General features: G+C 42.1%; 1 protein-coding gene, 1 long non-coding RNA gene and 1 pseudogene across 2 annotated transcripts; 2 read left to right on the top strand and 1 right to left on the bottom strand.

Annotated features, from left to right (window-relative positions):
* Positions 1-310: 310 nt before the first annotated feature.
* LOC136516622 (uncharacterized) lies at positions 311-873 on the top strand. The gene is made up of 2 exons (XR_010774089.1): positions 311-434; positions 528-873. It is a non-coding gene; the product is annotated as an uncharacterized lncRNA (long non-coding RNA).
* A 3,253-nt stretch (positions 874-4,126) lies between these two features.
* Positions 4,127-9,826, top strand: LOC136515920 (uncharacterized). Its single transcript, XM_066509372.1, has 6 exons — positions 4,127-4,445; positions 6,898-6,965; positions 7,069-7,295; positions 8,077-8,296; positions 8,380-8,565; positions 9,392-9,826. Exons 3-6 carry the CDS (start codon positions 7,174-7,176, stop codon positions 9,824-9,826), a joined length of 963 nt encoding a protein of 320 aa, XP_066365469.1. The 5' UTR covers positions 4,127-4,445; positions 6,898-6,965; positions 7,069-7,173.
* A 4,161-nt stretch (positions 9,827-13,987) lies between these two features.
* LOC136515921 (DNA topoisomerase 2-like) lies at positions 13,988-15,784 on the bottom strand (annotated as a pseudogene).
* Between the last annotated feature and the right edge of the window lie 323 nt (positions 15,785-16,107).

Below are 16,107 nucleotides of genomic sequence, written 5' to 3' on the forward strand. Positions count from 1 at the left end.
CTATCTCTAGTAAAGATGTGCCCGAAATCTGGCTCATTGTTGAAAAGGAGGGTCCGAGTGTGGAAAATGTGTTCAAAATCTGGCTCTGTGTGAAAAAGGGGGATGATTTTCCAAAAAAAGGCGATATCATGTTACTTTCATTATAGAATTTAAAATCTAGAGACCAAATTCTCAAGGATGATGGCTTATGCACCATCCTACTGGTTAAGAATTCCACAGAGGATACTAAGTGGGACGATGGCACAAAGAGAGGCTGGATAAGTGCCGCTCTATCAAAGTTGCCTCATGGTGGCAATCCTAGTCAGCGAGGAATCTATCAGGTTATGCACTTGGAAAATCTAAGTACTTATGAATGTAGTTGGCAAGTGATGATGAATGTCTTCAAATGCAGTTCAAAATTAATCAATCTCATATTGAATAAAAATAATATTTGTGTGAGTACCAGCCAGCCTATCTCTCTCTCTCTAATTGGAATAACTTTTTGTATTCTTCTATTGTGCACTGAAGTGTTTGAATTTATGCTGCAGGCTGATGGAGAATGTAGACAATGCACAGATAACAAAATTAGTTTTGATGCTGCCTGTGATAGTTTTGGACTGAATAGCTCACAGATTGATGCAGTGAAAAGTTGCATTTCAGCAATATGTCCTCATAGATATTCTGCATAGCTAATTTGGGGCCCACCTGGCACAGGTAAAACTAAAACACTTTCAGTAATCTATATAGGCTCCTGTGTTTGAAGCCCTGGGCCAGAATTCTTGTATTTGCTCCAACCAACACAGCCATCTTGCAATTGGCTTCTCATCTTGTTTCTCTATTTGGGAGTTCCTCTGAATCTAAAAACTCAATCGATGACATAATATTGTTTGGGAATGAGGACCGCATGAAGAAGAAAGCTGATAATGGAAAATTGTTAGAAATATTTAAGAGCAAAATTGTTTCTTCAAAAAAATCAAAAACAAAATATGCAAGACTTGTGTTTTGCACTCCCTATAGGTCTAGTTGGTTGGAAAATCAGAAATTCCACATCTTAGTTCTTGATGAGGCAGCATACTTAAAAGAATGTGAATCATTGATCCCTCTTGCAACTAGTGGGATAAAACATGTGGTGCTTGTTGGGGATGACAAGCAACTATAATCAGTGGTAAAGAGCACGATATGTCTTCATTATAACTTATAAGATCATTTGAATGTATCCTTGATTCCTTGTGTTACCAATGATTATTTCTAGACTGCTAATACTTTCTCCTTACTGGTAAGATTGCTAAAGAGAACAGGTTTGGGCGAAGCCTCTTTGAGACATTAAGTGGACTTGATTTCCCAAAGCACATGCTAAATATTCAATATAGAATGCACCCTTCCATCAGCAAGTTTCCAAATCAAAAGTTTTATGAAGGAAAAATTATAGATGGTCCCAACGTTAAGGACTATAACAATATTTATCTCGATGACCATATGTATGGTCCTTATTCATTCATCCATGTTGAAGATGGTTTCGAAGAAAACAATAAACAGGGATCAAAAAATATTGTTGAAGCTGTTGTGGTAGCCAATATTGTTGGCAGACTTGCTGAAGGTATGTCTAACATTTGAGCTGATAAAGAACATGTAAGTTTCATTAAAGTTGATCTGTTTAAGTGCCATCCATGTTTCTTTGGTCTATAACCACTACAGCATGCACCAAGCAGAAGAAGAAAACCAGCATTGGTATAGTATCTTCATATGCAGCCCAAGTAATTTCTTTGCAAGAAAGAGTTCAGAGTTATGAGAAGCATGACTTTCTTTCTGTTGAAGTATGCACTGTTGATTCATGTCAAGGTGCTGAGAAGGACATATTAATCCTTTCAATAGTTAGACACAATAATGGTGGGAATATAGGCTTTCTTGATTGTGATAAGAGAACTAATGCGGCTTTGACAAGAGCAAAGTAGGTTAACTTTTGTTCCTTTTTGTTGGCTTAATTAAATTTTGTTTTTTTGTTGGCAAAGGATCAGCCTTTGGATACTTAGTTAATTCAAGATCCCAGTACATACTCATCTAAATAATTATTTCTTCCACAGGCACTACATGTGGATCCTTGGACATGAAATGACTCTCCTTGATAGTAATTCAACATGGTCTGGTTTAGTCAAAGACGCAAAGGATCATGAATGTTTCTTTAAAGCTCGCGATGATGATTCTCTTGCTAGAACAATGGATTAGTTTAGACTTATGCAAAACTCACAAGTGACAGACAATGTTTCGCGATGGAACTTTGAATGCCAGTGTGCTCCAGATGCACAACTCATAGGTGACAACCGTGCCACAATACCAGACAAGGCACAGGTTGTAGAGCCTGCACATGCAGAGCAGGTGCCCATGCAGTCAGAAAGGGCTGCAGAGAAGACATGGCAGGTGCGTCTTGATTAGCTCTCGCCCAGTCTTTCAAGGAAGAGAATCCATTCTTTGCTTGAGGACCAGCCTGCTAGTTAGTTTGCTCCAGGTGAACAACTAACAGATGAAGAGGTTGTAGAGCCTGCACATGTAGAGCAAGTGCATCTTGCTCAGCTCTCACCCAGTCCATCAAGGGAGAGGGCCCGTCTCAGTCAGTTTGCTCCAGGTGCTCAACTCACAGATAAAGAAGCAGCTGCACTAGAGGAAGAAGACCGTCCTCAAATTGACCTTCTAGATGGTTTGCCCCAACTAGCTGAGGCTGTAGCCAGGACGCCTGTGAGCTACAAAAAATCAAAATGGAAGAAGTCTTCGAAATTGGTTAAATTTGTAAATTTATATGAACAGGCCAGATCTGTAAGCGATGTGCATTTTTGGTCCAACAAGCATATGGATCTATACAATAGTATTTATAGCAAGAAGAAATGTGCTGACAACAAATGGATCGATTGGGAAAATATCAAACGTTTACCGGCGATGTCATATGTTGAGAAAGCATGTCGTGACATTGGTCTTCATGAATTGATGGCTATAAAATAGAACTAGGATGAAGAGCCGATCAAACAGTTCTACTTCACATTGTCCATAAATCAAAGTAGGACCTCACTAACTTGGATGACAGGCATAAATAAGAAGATTACTGTCACAAAGAGATTTTGTCAAAAGGTTCTACGTGTTCCGTCTGAGCACAATATTAAGATTAAGAGTCAATTGACTGATGCACAAGAAAAGAGCTCATGAGTGCAGATGGTAACCAAGTGAATTCATTAAACCGGATTATTAGAAAGACTATCAATCCCTTGATTGGAGATAAAAGTAAGGTTCACGGATCAAGCAGGGTTCTATTGTATCATATTTTGTTCGGGAAGCCTTTTGACATAGTAGACATGATGTTCGAGGAGATGGAAAACAATCATAGGCACACATCTAAGAGAATGCCATATGCCCCATACATCATGTTACTAATTAACAGTGTGACTAAGGAGAAATTTGTACCTGAGAGTCACCCTGGGCATAATTAACCGAAGACCGAAGACCGAACCGAAAAGACCGAGACCGAGACCGAAAAGACCGAGACCGAAAAGTTCGGTCATGAGTTCGGTCCTGGCTCCCAACTAACCGAAGTAACCGATAGAAGTTCGGTCATATGTGTCGGTTAACCGAACTGACCGAACTGACCGAAGTTCTTGTTCTGTACTTCTGTTATGTCATTATGTGTGATTGTGATTTGTGAGAACTGAGAAAGTTGTGTGCTAGAACTTATCATAATAATGTGTGGTTTGTTTTATATATTGTGTTGTTATTTTTTTGCCTTCAAATAGCAAGCATGCTGTTGAAAATTGCTATAGATTCTGCTATTGTTTGTGGCTGCTACTCAGGTCCGGTTAGTTCGGTCGTGACCAAGACCGAACCGAACTAACCGAGACCGAACTTCCTCGGTCTTCGTTTTTTGCAAAGACCGATCGGTCCCAGGTTTCTGATGACCGAACTGACCGAATGACCGAGGAACCGAACCGATCGGTTCGGTCTGACCGAATGCCCAGGGTGACCTGAGAGTGGAGGAAATAAATGTGTAGAGCACGAAAAGTACAAAATGGAGTCAAATTCGAATAAAAAACGAAAGAATCGAAGAGCTTCAAAGTCCAAATTGATGTGTATACCATTGATGATCACTTGATCTGTAGAAGCCTTGAGGATGAATGAATGTCTTCTAGAGACCAGAGTGCATATAGGTTCTGTGTTCTTTCATTTGCATAAGCTATCCCTTCAGCCATTACTTTTTAAATTACTGATGCATATTCCATTTGGACTTTTTCCATTGAGAAGCAATATGTAGAAGAAATGTTGGAAGAGGAAGCTGCTGAAGATGCTTGGCAAATAATTTTTCGCAAAAGGATGACGTCTTTGCATAGGCTAAGATTGACAGGTCCCCGGCGCCTCTAGCCAGCCCCCCGTCTAGCCCCCCGCCCGACGCCCTGCTAGCCCTCCGCTTGACGCCCCAATCATAGTACTAGGTGTTCTCTGGGCTGCTACTTTTGCTTTGTTTGTAGGGGGTGACACTGAATTACTGATCCCATGTGTAATTACTCTGAAATTTGTGAACTGATGACCTGCGATCTGTGGTTAAAAACTTATCATTTATCAAGTATTATCTATTTCTATGCAAAAATCTGTCATGTTTGTTTCCTTGGTAAGATCCTTGTTTCTCCGAGGCGATTCCCCTTTACTGTGAAACATTCTTGTGTTTCATGATACCTAGTGCGATCCTTGTTTATTCGCTAAGATTCCCCATTTCTGTGTGGAATCCTACATTTTATCAAATGCACTTCTAAGAATTGTGATCACATTATCTGACAAATATTAAAAGAGACTAGTGTCTAATAATAGCTGTAAAGTAATTGAACCTTTGCATTTTAGCTGCACAGCCATTTTCATCAGTTCTTCCCAAATTGATTTCTACAATTTGTTTGAACATAGTGACATTGGAACATTCTTTGTTCATTTACTATTACTCCAGTTAAGATCAGTGAGGCTCAATCTTCTTTTCAGTAAATTTAGTATTTATTAATACCACAGCTAATTTGGCTTTGTCTCCTTAGGTGGCATAGCAGCCCACCCTGGCCTAGCAGCCAGCAGCTCATGAGGACTCAAGACAAGAGACCATAATAACTTGGACTGATGCTACCAGAATAACTTGGACGGAGGCGAGCATGGGGGCGGAGGCCGAGAAAGGCAGCACCACAGCCAGCCCCCAGCGCGGCTGCCGGTAGCAGCATAGCAACTCGCGACAAGCAGCGGCCGGGAGGCGGGGGCAGGGGGCTCCGATCCATAGCCACCTAGCCAGGTGCTCGGTGCCAGCCGTAGGGGCAGGGGCAGGGGAAGGGATAGGGGCCACAGTCACCAGTCACGACTCTATAGTTTACATACAGCGGGTCTCCATCCTCATTCCTCCACTCTCCATACTCCAATTTGGTCTTGGTTGCAAATATTGGTTTAGAGTTTACTAATTTGGAATGTATAGACCTACAGCCTGCGGGATCAGGACGGCGATCTAGAGCAGTCCGCATGTCTTCAGATTTAGCAGGTTTGTTCATGTACCCAACTGTAGCTCTTCTTCGCATGAGTTGAGATCAGAAACGTGAAACAACTTCAAACACTGATGGTTTCAAATCTATTTCATCAGCATTGTACGAAGTTGGGGAAGCAAATTTGCCTCAAGATGGTACCAAAGAAATTGGTTGGCTTGGGCCTTCACTCCCTACTCTCTGTATTAACCTGTCGTGGGCAAATATGGTAGTATTCTTATATCTAGTTGAAGCAATATGCCAGGTTTCCTTGATGTGTCTATTTTTTATGCAGTTCGTCTGACTTGTTCGGGACCTCATGTGAAACTTTTCTGTTAGGATCGTTACCCAGGTACCATTCTTATTTAATATCAGTTAGGGTCTGTTTGGATGTAGAAATTGGAGGTAGTGGAAATGAATTTGATACTAATACCAAATCAGCCTTATATTGGAAAATGGCCTACAATACCAAATCTTTTTCCAGGCTCCAATATCTACTTCCAAATGGGGTGTTATATGCAATATGTCATGGACTCTGGTTTCCTTGGTCTCGTTATTGATTATGCAGTCAGTTTGGCTTGTTTGAGGCCTCAAGTGAGATGGACTTGTTTGATGTAAGAAGTCCAATTTTATTTTGCACAATGATATTTACTTTTAGCAAATGCTGAAAATCTTCATTACTTCATTACAGGACCTATCTATTATGCTTCTCCCTCCTGGGGATGACCTTAGTGATGCAAGGTACGTGGACAGATTTGACTGTGGTGAGTCATTTGCTAGCTGGATCGGTAAACAAAGTGAGCAGGGCAGGCGACTCCAACTACTTGTCAATGAGATTGAAATGATGAAAGTGCATTTTTAGTTATGTGAGCAGGAACTCTACCAAAAGTAAAAAAAGTGGTGTTCATGTCGGCTGCACCTACAGAAAATGATAGAAAAAATTCATATTGTGTAGGCACGCAAATATTTCTCTTAATTCTATTAAATTGCTTCACTTCTTTGATTCCTATCCTAACTAACTCTTCTACTGCAATGCTTTCTCTCTTGAGCCATTCTATTGGTCATCATGGATCAACAGGTTCTCGCAGGGCTCGGTGAGCCTTGCAGCCCACCTGTGCGCCAAGTGCTTTTTTAATGATGGGCTTGTATTGCTTGTGTGGACTAATTTGATATCTTAGAAGTTAGTACTTTCATGCATCCTTAATCTGATGCTGTAATAAACAAGCATACAGCACATGGATGTTGCTTTGATAATGTGTGAAGCCCACCTATGCGCCAAGTGCTTTTTCAATGATGGGCTTGTATTGCTTGTGCGGATTAATTTGATATCTTACAAGTTAGTACTTTTAATGTATATTTCGTAATCATGCTTTGTTGGAGTGTTAGCTTGCCATTCTCATAGACTCATACCAACCAGCCTGCTGCTGGTGGAATGAAGCGAGCTTGGAGGAGTTCAAGCTACAAGCTAAGGTATGTAATTATTTTTGTTCTTTTGGCGCAGTTTTTCTTTCTAATCCTTTTGTATCAATCTGAGATATGTTCATATCACATCTTTTGAATACCTGGTTGATAGAATGGATGGTGATCTGCTGGACAGAATTCTTCAGAATTCCACATCCCGTGGAAACTTCAGTCTGCAAAACGTGCTTAGTTGATCGCCATCAAGGCAGACCCATCCATGGTCATGGTCTATGTGGAATTCTACAGAATTTTGCTTTTGATGGGCCTGCATTTGGAGAAGTCGATGTTGAAGCGCAACGTGCAGGAGCTGTGTGATGATTGTTCTTGCGAGCTCTCCAGGTCAGTAACTTAATACCTTTGCATTCATTTTTTGTTGATCTCCTCCCAGTGATGATTTTTGGCGAGCAACATTGTTTTTGCCCTTTTTGTTGTTGTACAGTGAAATTTTTGGCGAGCAACTCTTTTGTTTTTTAGACTTTATTGGCCCTTCATGTTGTTGTACACCCTTTTCTGTTGAATGTTTTTTTACATCCCTACCCCTAGTGGACTAATTTCTTTTACATCCCTACCCCTAGCTCCCTATAGCCATCCCCCATACATTGATAGGACCTGGGTACTAATGCAGCACCCCAGAGCCTGCAGACTTTCTCCACACCCTTGAAATTATACACCACCCAAAGCCTGTAGACTTTCTCCACACCCGCACACACCACCCTTCACTCCTGCGCACTGGTTTCCACACCGGTTCCTCCACACCACCCTGCAGAGGCTCCATTCACTCCCACGCGCATTCACTCCCAAGAGCACTCCCTCTCTCTCCCACACACACACACACCAGTGCGGCTCTTCCTCACATCTCTTCCATTTCCTCCAAGATGGCGAGGCAAGTGTTCTGCATTCTGTTTCTTGGTTCGATTCTTATTTGTTCTCACTTCTAGAAATGTTTCACTACTTTTTGTTTGAACTGAAGCTTGGTGTGCTCCCTTTCCTTCTCCATTTTCTTCTCTGTGTTTACGAGTCTGAAACCTATATGTGACTTGCATTTTCACCTCCAACCCTTTTCTTCTCCATTTTCTTCTCTCTTTCCAGTACTGATCTCTTTTTGTTTTGATTTCCATAGTTTTATTAAGAAGGTGAAGGGATGGGTCAACGGCAAGACTCCACTGAAGCTTTCTGATCATGTTTTTGATTCACGCTTCACCAGAGCACATATCATTAAAGTGCTCAAGAACAACTATCCTGGACTAGTAGTAGATGAAAAGAACTTCACGATTGCTGCTGCTAGTATGAAACACTATTTCCTTGGTGGCATGTTGCAACAAACCTTCGATGAGTTTTGGGTATGTTTGAATTTATATTGTTGTTTTATCTTCAAATTTCGACGGCCATTTACCACTCTTAGATTTCTTTTCCTTTTTTGCAGTCAGTCCACTCGTGTGAGGAGAAGGAATTTAAAGAAATAAATAAAAAGCTATACGCCCGCTTCAATAGAAGCCTTACGGCGTTGATTTCAGGAACTCACGAAACTCTAGGAAAGGCCTATTGCCTCAAATACAATATCAAGTATGATTTTGAAGCAGGCCTCATTAAGAGGGATCAGTATATGGAGGTACTTGTCCTCTTTTATCTGTCAAATGGAATGAAGGCTAACAGTAGTGATTTGTATGAAGGCTAACCATGTTTCTTTTATATCTCTGCATTGCAATGCTCTCTATTGTTTGACAAATACTGGTAGAGATAACATCTATGCTTGGAGATGGCATGTTAGGTCCTTATCTTGTCCTTTTTTTATCTGTCAAAATGCATGTTGAGCACTTTATTGCCCAGATTGTAGCATAATGTTTAACAACAGTGATATGAAGGCTAATCATGTTTGTTTTTCATCTCTGCATTGCAATGTTCTCTATATGCTAAGTTTTTAAATCTCCAGCTATGGTCTTGAATCCTAGAGCTCAGATTTGTTTTACACCACAATTTGTTTCTTCCTTACCTATATGAACTTCAATTCCTGCTCAAATGTATACCTTTAATAGACTTATCATGTCCAAAATACGTAAAGTTAGCCAAAGATTTTAAACACAGCTATATGTATAGGACAGCCAAACCATTATTCAGATATGAAACTATAGATAAACTTTGCTTGAGGTTTGGACTAGATGAACTTTTTGTAGGGACTGAAAAGAATAAGGAGCTTGTAAATCTGAAGTGCTTAATTATGATGAAGTCAGTTTTTTCCATTATTGTGTCCACTAAGCATTTGGATTGTATTGTGCAGTAAACATTTGTAGTCATGTTTAAAATTTGACCAATTATATATAAAGCATTTTGTCATATAGATTCTTGTTTTGATACCGATTCTCCCTTCTGGATCTGTGCTCAGAAGTATATGTGTAATCAAAATGCAATGTTCAGCTTTTTATTTCTCTCTTTTGTAGGTTGCTGAACATGGGGAGTGGCTGCATGATGCTTTAGATACTTGGGCTCAAATGTGGGAATTGGACAGACATCAGACTTTGGAGCGTCACCAAGGTGGCCGGAGTTATGCTAGTACTGAGGTGTCATTGTTTCTGAGTACTTATGTACTGTCAGCTCTTGAAGGAGAATCTAGTGGTACTTATGTACTATTAGCTCTTGAAGGAGAAGCTATGGAAGAAGATCCACAAGCTTATATGTGTCATTCCCTGTGGCATGGAAAGCACATACGCTTTGAAGATTCTCAATCTCCTCCTACTTGTCATTCCCGGTGGAATGGAACTCACTTGCGCTTCTGTGACGAGCCTATTGAAGCTAAAGAGCCTAAGCCTATTGAAGAAGCTGAACATCCTATGGAAGCAGATCCTCGTGCAGATCCTCCTCATGCTCCATACTAGAATGGAATTCACAATCAAGTTTACGGGGGCTTCCAGTAATTGCAACAATGGCGAGTAGTTGACAGTGGCTTGTGGTTGGTTGACGATGGATGGTTGATAACTATTGTCCAACTTGTGCTAGTAGTAGTGAACTTGTGGGCAGTGGCCGCTGGCCACTGGCCAGTACTATTTTATGATTGAGTTATGCTTGAACAATGCCTTTAGTAATGTTTTCTCTAATGTTATTAGAGAATCAGTATTATCTATGGTATAATGTTGTCTTATTCAATCTACCTTGCTTGCATGTGATGATGGCGATATGCTATGTCTGTGTGCTTGATGATTGGCGGATCGCGTTCAGTTGTAAAAAACACGAATCCTGGTGTAAAAAACACGAATCCAAGTGTAAAAAACACGAATTCGATTCACCAAAATAGGAATCCGTGTATTTCAAACATGAATCTGTGTCACCAAAACAAGGGGAAAGAATAAGAAATGAGCCCAATAGACCACCCATACAGAAGAAATGAGCCCAACAGACCCATCACCTTCTTCCTAGACCCACTGGGTTGTTGGCCCGACCCACTTGATCGCCGCATGCTCAACTCTAGGCCTCCGCTCCCCATTCCCTATTCCCCAATCCCTAACCCTAATTGCTCAGCGACGAGCAGCCGCCGGCAGCGCTCAGATCCACCTCACTTTGCTGTCGAGGTACGTCCAATCACCAATGCCACTCGGATGCTTGCTAGTGTTAGTTCACGAGTATGTCGTGTACTTATTTTTTTGTCTTAACTTGCTAGATTGTCTTAGTTCAGTGATCATTTGTGTCCATTGCTTCCTTTTAAATTTTGTCTCTCTGTGTATTTCACTGTATATTACTGACCAGTAATTTGGTAGCCAGTTGTGAAAGAATAGTCCATGAGTTTCAGTTTGAGTTGAGCAAGGTTGCCCAAGCAGCATTTCAGCTACATGGGGAACCATAGCAACGGGCTAATGGGCTTGCTCAGTGTGTTTACTACTAATAAGAGACAGGTTTTAGAGCAGAAATTACTGACTTAACTTCCAGTAGATGCAAATGTCACCCTGATATGTCTTTGCTTAGGAGAAAAATGAAGATTTGTTTCCATCTAGAAGTCTTGCTTAAGCAGTCTTGAGTCTGTTATCTTTTCTTTTCTACTTCCTCTGAATATGCTCCAGCAAATAGCCAGCACCACCATATCTACATCGCCACTATGTAATGTAGATAAAGCTTTTTCCAACAAGGTATTCCGAAGGAAGCCAACTCTCTTGGATTACCAGTACAGTCTAGTGACAAATTGCTGGTTTGCTTAGTGAGTGGTTAAATGGTTCAAGAGGTCCGCTCGTAGCTTTTTCCAACAAGGTACTCCTGATGAGATGTTTGCCATGCTGCTGTTTGTATGTTTCTATGAATGATTAATCTAGCATGTGATAGTACTTTATTTGTTAGTTTATGCCTCAGCTTATGCATGGCTTGACAATTGGCTGATATTCATTGTATCAGGAGATGCCCTTTACTAAATAGGTGGGTTGGCTTCACACTTTGTTCCGTCATTCAGACAAGCGAGGTATTGAATAAATACTATAAAGCAATAATTTCAGCAATTTTTCAAGATCGTCATGCTTATTACGCCTGTGATTTGGAAATTAAAAGTACAGTGAGTGAAAAAGATGATCCCATTGAGTCCATTGGGGACACCGAGGATGCAGATCATGCCAAAACAATCCAACTACTTAAGGAGAAGATTTGAGAGCTACAACTTAGACTTTTGCAGCAGAACCATGCAACAAGGTTAGTGTTCCTACTGCATATTATTGATCAATTTTCTGGTGCATTATGATTTTCTTAACCTATTTATATCAGTCAGTCAGGAATTTCAAACGAAGTGGAGGGCCAGTATGGTTCCATAGAGCCCATGTGGGACACCAAAAAGGAAACAACATTAGTCAACCATGCAGCGATCCCAGATCCTTGCTCCAAGATTGTACTATTCAAACATCTTGAAAAGATGACTCAAGAAGCGACACAAAAGCTAAAAGGGAAAGAAGTGCAGAGCCAATATGGTTCCACCAGCAAGGAAACACCATTAGTCAAGCATGCATTGATCCAAGATACTAGCTCCCAGAATGCTGAGTCATCGGATATCCTGACTGTTAAGCAAGAAGTCAAGCATGCAGTGATCCCACATACTTGCTCCTAGAATACTGAGTCATCGGATATCCTGATTGTTAAGCAAGGCACGCTAATCCAGCATCTTGAAGAGAAGGTGAGTGAAATGAAACAGAAGTTGAGAAGGATGGACCAGGTCATACATGAGCTAGACAAAGGATTCTTGTTTTCTATGATGGATCCTGTTTTCTTCTGATGATGACGATAGTAAGGCAGCCAACAAAAGCAGCAGCCCACCAAAGCAGGCCAACCGCCATTTGCCTAGGGAAACCGAGTTACCAAACTTTAACCAACAACACGAGGCAATGCCACGAGCACTCTTGAGCTAACGAGGCACGCCCAGAGGATGCGCTCGACGTAACCAACATGTAACGAAAGCAACTTCCCGTGCAACGGGTAGCAGCATGCAAGCACTTGTCAATGTAGCAGGCAGAAGGTGCCCGCACGAATGAAGGGACACTAGTGCCGGGAGTCATCCGCACATCTGCGGGGGTCTTCCAAGCAGTCATAGGTCTATAACAACTCATGCGCCAGTGTAGCCGCAACAGTTAAGCCATCCAAAGCATCTCTATGCACTAGGCACAGTGAGTCTACTTGTGAGGACGGCAACCGAAGGTCCATATAGCGTGAGAGAAAACTGAAACCTATGTGAGGATGACACACAGCTAGCGAAGGTCCATAGAGTGCTGGAGAAAACCAAAACTTATCCAAGGAGGCCACGAGTCATTCCAGCAACACGCTGGCCACCCGAGCCAGCCAGCGGCTTGTAGCAGCCTGTCGAAGCAGGCCGCCGTAGGCTACCGGACCAGCCACGGAGGCCAGGCATCACCGAAAGTCATCGCAGTGCGGTCACATAGCGTGTAGCCACTAAAGGCCACATGCTAGCCAGCCATGGCCAGCCAACAGCTAGCCGTGGCTAGCCGGACCTAGCCACGGCCAGCCGCCGGCCAGCCACGGAGGTCGTTGGTACGTGACCGACTGTTTGATGGATCCTCATTAAAAAACTTGTGGTTTCCAACCATTTCACCTGAGGTCTCTCGTAACCGAATGCCCTCCCACATTATACCTAGGGGGCATCCAACCCCCTAGGAGTTTTGGCAGCTTCTTGTATGGTTCCTTTAGGCATTTTGGAGGACCTCAGAAAAGGCATCTGATAAGCATTTTTGGCTGGTTTTTGCTCAAAAACGCAGGTTTTCGCACCAGAGGCGCCCGACAGCCGTTGTTCTTCGTGTATGGGACTGAACCTTGGACTTTTTGTGTGGGGCCACTAAGGGTGGGTGCCTTGGGCCCTATGGGCCACCCTGGTGGGCTAGGGACCCGCGCTCATTCGAGGCCCGTTCTGGCCCGTCCATGGCCCGTTTGGGCCCGTTTTTTTGCCGTTTTCGCATGTTTTTTGCTTGGTTTCATCGTGCCCTTCACTTAGGCCGACTTGGGCATTTTCATGCATGATTAACGGATGGCCGAGGCGGGCCACTGGCCCACCTACGCTGGCCATGGCCAGCCGAAGTTGGCCATGGCCAGCCTATGCTGTCCTACGCTGGCCGCTGGCCTACCACGGAGGCCGTGGGGTCGGGACCGATTTTTTGGTGTGGCCAATGCAACCAAGTGTCAAATGACTTCCTAATCAACTTAACTATGCTTAGGAGAACCATTTGGAACAATGTTAATGTTGACCTACAAACCTCATATGATTGACCTACAACTTAACTAAGAAGTGTTTGCATGCTTGACCAACCAATTAAAAGGTGCATAGACGCTGTCCGTTGGTGCATGCTTAGCCCATGTGGTGCATAGCCCATCGTGTGACCACCATAAAATTCGAACTGCTGTGGTGTATGGTGAGGGAGGGAGGCCGGTAGTCGTTCTGACAACACGCTGGGCACCCTAGGATAATGAAATCATTTTAACTTGAGGAAGAGCACCAATTATAAGTCGTTCTTGACTGCTGGGAGAGGCACATTACCATAAAAGGGAGCGACTCCTGGATCAAGATATCATGAACTGGCCATGATAGCACTTCTTACATCCTGTTCTTTCTCAAAAGCATCAAGATCTTTCAACCAAAGTGATTTTGGCGATGTGTTCTATAGTTCCTCAACACCATCCACTAATTTTTGTTTCTCAGCATTGAGCTCCTGTATCTTCTCTCTAGTCAAGGTACCGATTGACATTGAGAGGAGATAGTCACTAGCCTCCGCTCCTTTAGCTTCAGGACTCTCTTCATTTTCCTCCTCTTCTAAAGCACCTACAACAGTTGGTTCAGCCCTCTCTTTTTTTCTTTTGGAAAATATCAAAATTCTTCTGCCGGAGCTCCAAAAATAGATCTACCTTTTTCCTGTTGTTAACTATAATTTCATTATCAACAACACAGCAGATAAATCTAACTTTGTTTTCAATTTTCTTTAAGTCCAGCTTGATATTTTTCAACAAAGCTTCCTGCACAAATAAATTGGTTACTATGGATTTCAGTTAATGTTGTGAAAATAAGAAAGTCATCAGATGCACCTTTCTCTTAACATAGAATTCAAGCCTTAATTGAAAGAACTCCTCAAGTACTACAGAAATATCACACTTTTAGTAGTGATTAAATAACAAGAAAATGAGGTCTGTAGCAACACACAATACAAGACATCACTTACTTTGCTCAGGAGTGTCATACTTCCGAATTTCACCATCTGAATCAAACAAGTGCATGTTTGATGTTCCAATTGTTGTTGTCAGCTTAAACTTCTTCACTAGTCCTTCTTGCTTAGCTATATTCATATTTTCCTCACTTAATTGGAGCTGAATGTAAATGTCTTCGTTATCACCTTGCGCTGTGACATCCTGTAAAATAGTTGCAACTGAGCAAAATATGATTGTGCAAACATTATGAACGCAAGCGAAGGTGTCTTCTATTGTCAACTACCTCTATGAATGATACTTTGTCCTTGTTCTGCTTATCTGAACATAAACCATCAAGAAATTCTTTGTAATCATTAGTCCAACGATGGATTGGCAGTTCAGTAAGACTCAGTGTGTTGTCAACAACCTCAATGATTCCAGTGATGGTGTACGTGGAACCAGCTACCTTTGTATTGACTATCTTCTCTATAGACCCCTGTAAGTTTGGGCATAGAAAGTTTGCTTTAGTGACCAATAATTCTAGAGTAGTATATACAAAACTATGCCTTGGTGCAACTACAAAATCCAACTCATAATAATAACCTTGAATCCCCTGTACCATGGATGCATTGGTACAATAGCCTCTTCATTCAGCAACTGCCTGAGGTTAGCAACGATGTCTCTTGGATTGTAGTTTGGAATATATGTGCTCCATCCAGTTCCAATTCCTTCACTTCCATTAACCAAGACCATGGGAATAATTGGCATATACCTAAGAAAAATCAGGACTATCATTAGCTACACTATGAATATGTGACTATGATGAGGACAGATCATGTAAATATGCGATCGCCAACATTATCAGGTGGGTTCAATTGACTGCCCATCCTCATTCAGATAATTAAGTAGAATATCATCATCCTTCAGGAAAATTAAACGTGTGATATGAGACAGCTTGGTGTAGATGTACCTAGGACTCGCAGCATCCTTGCCTCCCTGAAATGATATATAAACATGTAAAATACACATGACAGTAATTGTCGTAGTGTTAGGTCATAACAAGCACTGTTATCCCACCTGAGTTCTGGTGCCAAATTGACCACTAGGGTACATAAGGTTGATGTTATTGCCGCCAACAAATTCTGAGCCATTCTAATAATTGTACTTGCTAAACTCTGCTTGCCATGGTGGTATGTTGAGTGTTAGATTAGATGCGCACCCCCACCAAGCTCACCCCCGGAGCCAAGGAAGAAGAAGCACGCCGCCCGGAGTACCAGCAAAGGTGGTGGTGCACCACTGGTACGAAGAGGAAGCCCGAATCGCCGCACACCACCGCGCCACCCACGCCGGTCTCTCAATGACTGGCGAGACTTCTTGGTAGCAGATAGAGCAGAAGAACTATCCGCTCGCCCCCTCTTTCTAACAGTATGAGGATCTCGAGGAACTGGACGAGGAACATACTCTACATATACATCAAGGTTTGTAGAAGAAATGCCAGGAAATATTGTGG

Source organism: Miscanthus floridulus, chromosome 17, assembly GCF_019320115.1.
Source record: "Miscanthus floridulus cultivar M001 chromosome 17, ASM1932011v1, whole genome shotgun sequence".
In the NCBI taxonomy this organism is placed as follows: domain Eukaryota; kingdom Viridiplantae; phylum Streptophyta; class Magnoliopsida; order Poales; family Poaceae; genus Miscanthus; species Miscanthus floridulus.

Bases quoted from the DNA above. Each gene is read 5' to 3' on its own strand.
- LOC136515920 (XM_066509372.1), top strand. From the start codon at position 7,174: ATGGTCATGGTCTATGTGGAATTCTACAGAATTTTGCTTTTGATGGGC. The intron at 8,297-8,379 runs GTATGTTTGAAT...CCTTTTTTGCAG, and splicing joins AAACCTTCGATGAGTTTTGG to TCAGTCCACTCGTGTGAGGA. The intron at 8,566-9,391 runs GTACTTGTCCTC...TCTCTTTTGTAG, and splicing joins AGAGGGATCAGTATATGGAG to GTTGCTGAACATGGGGAGTG.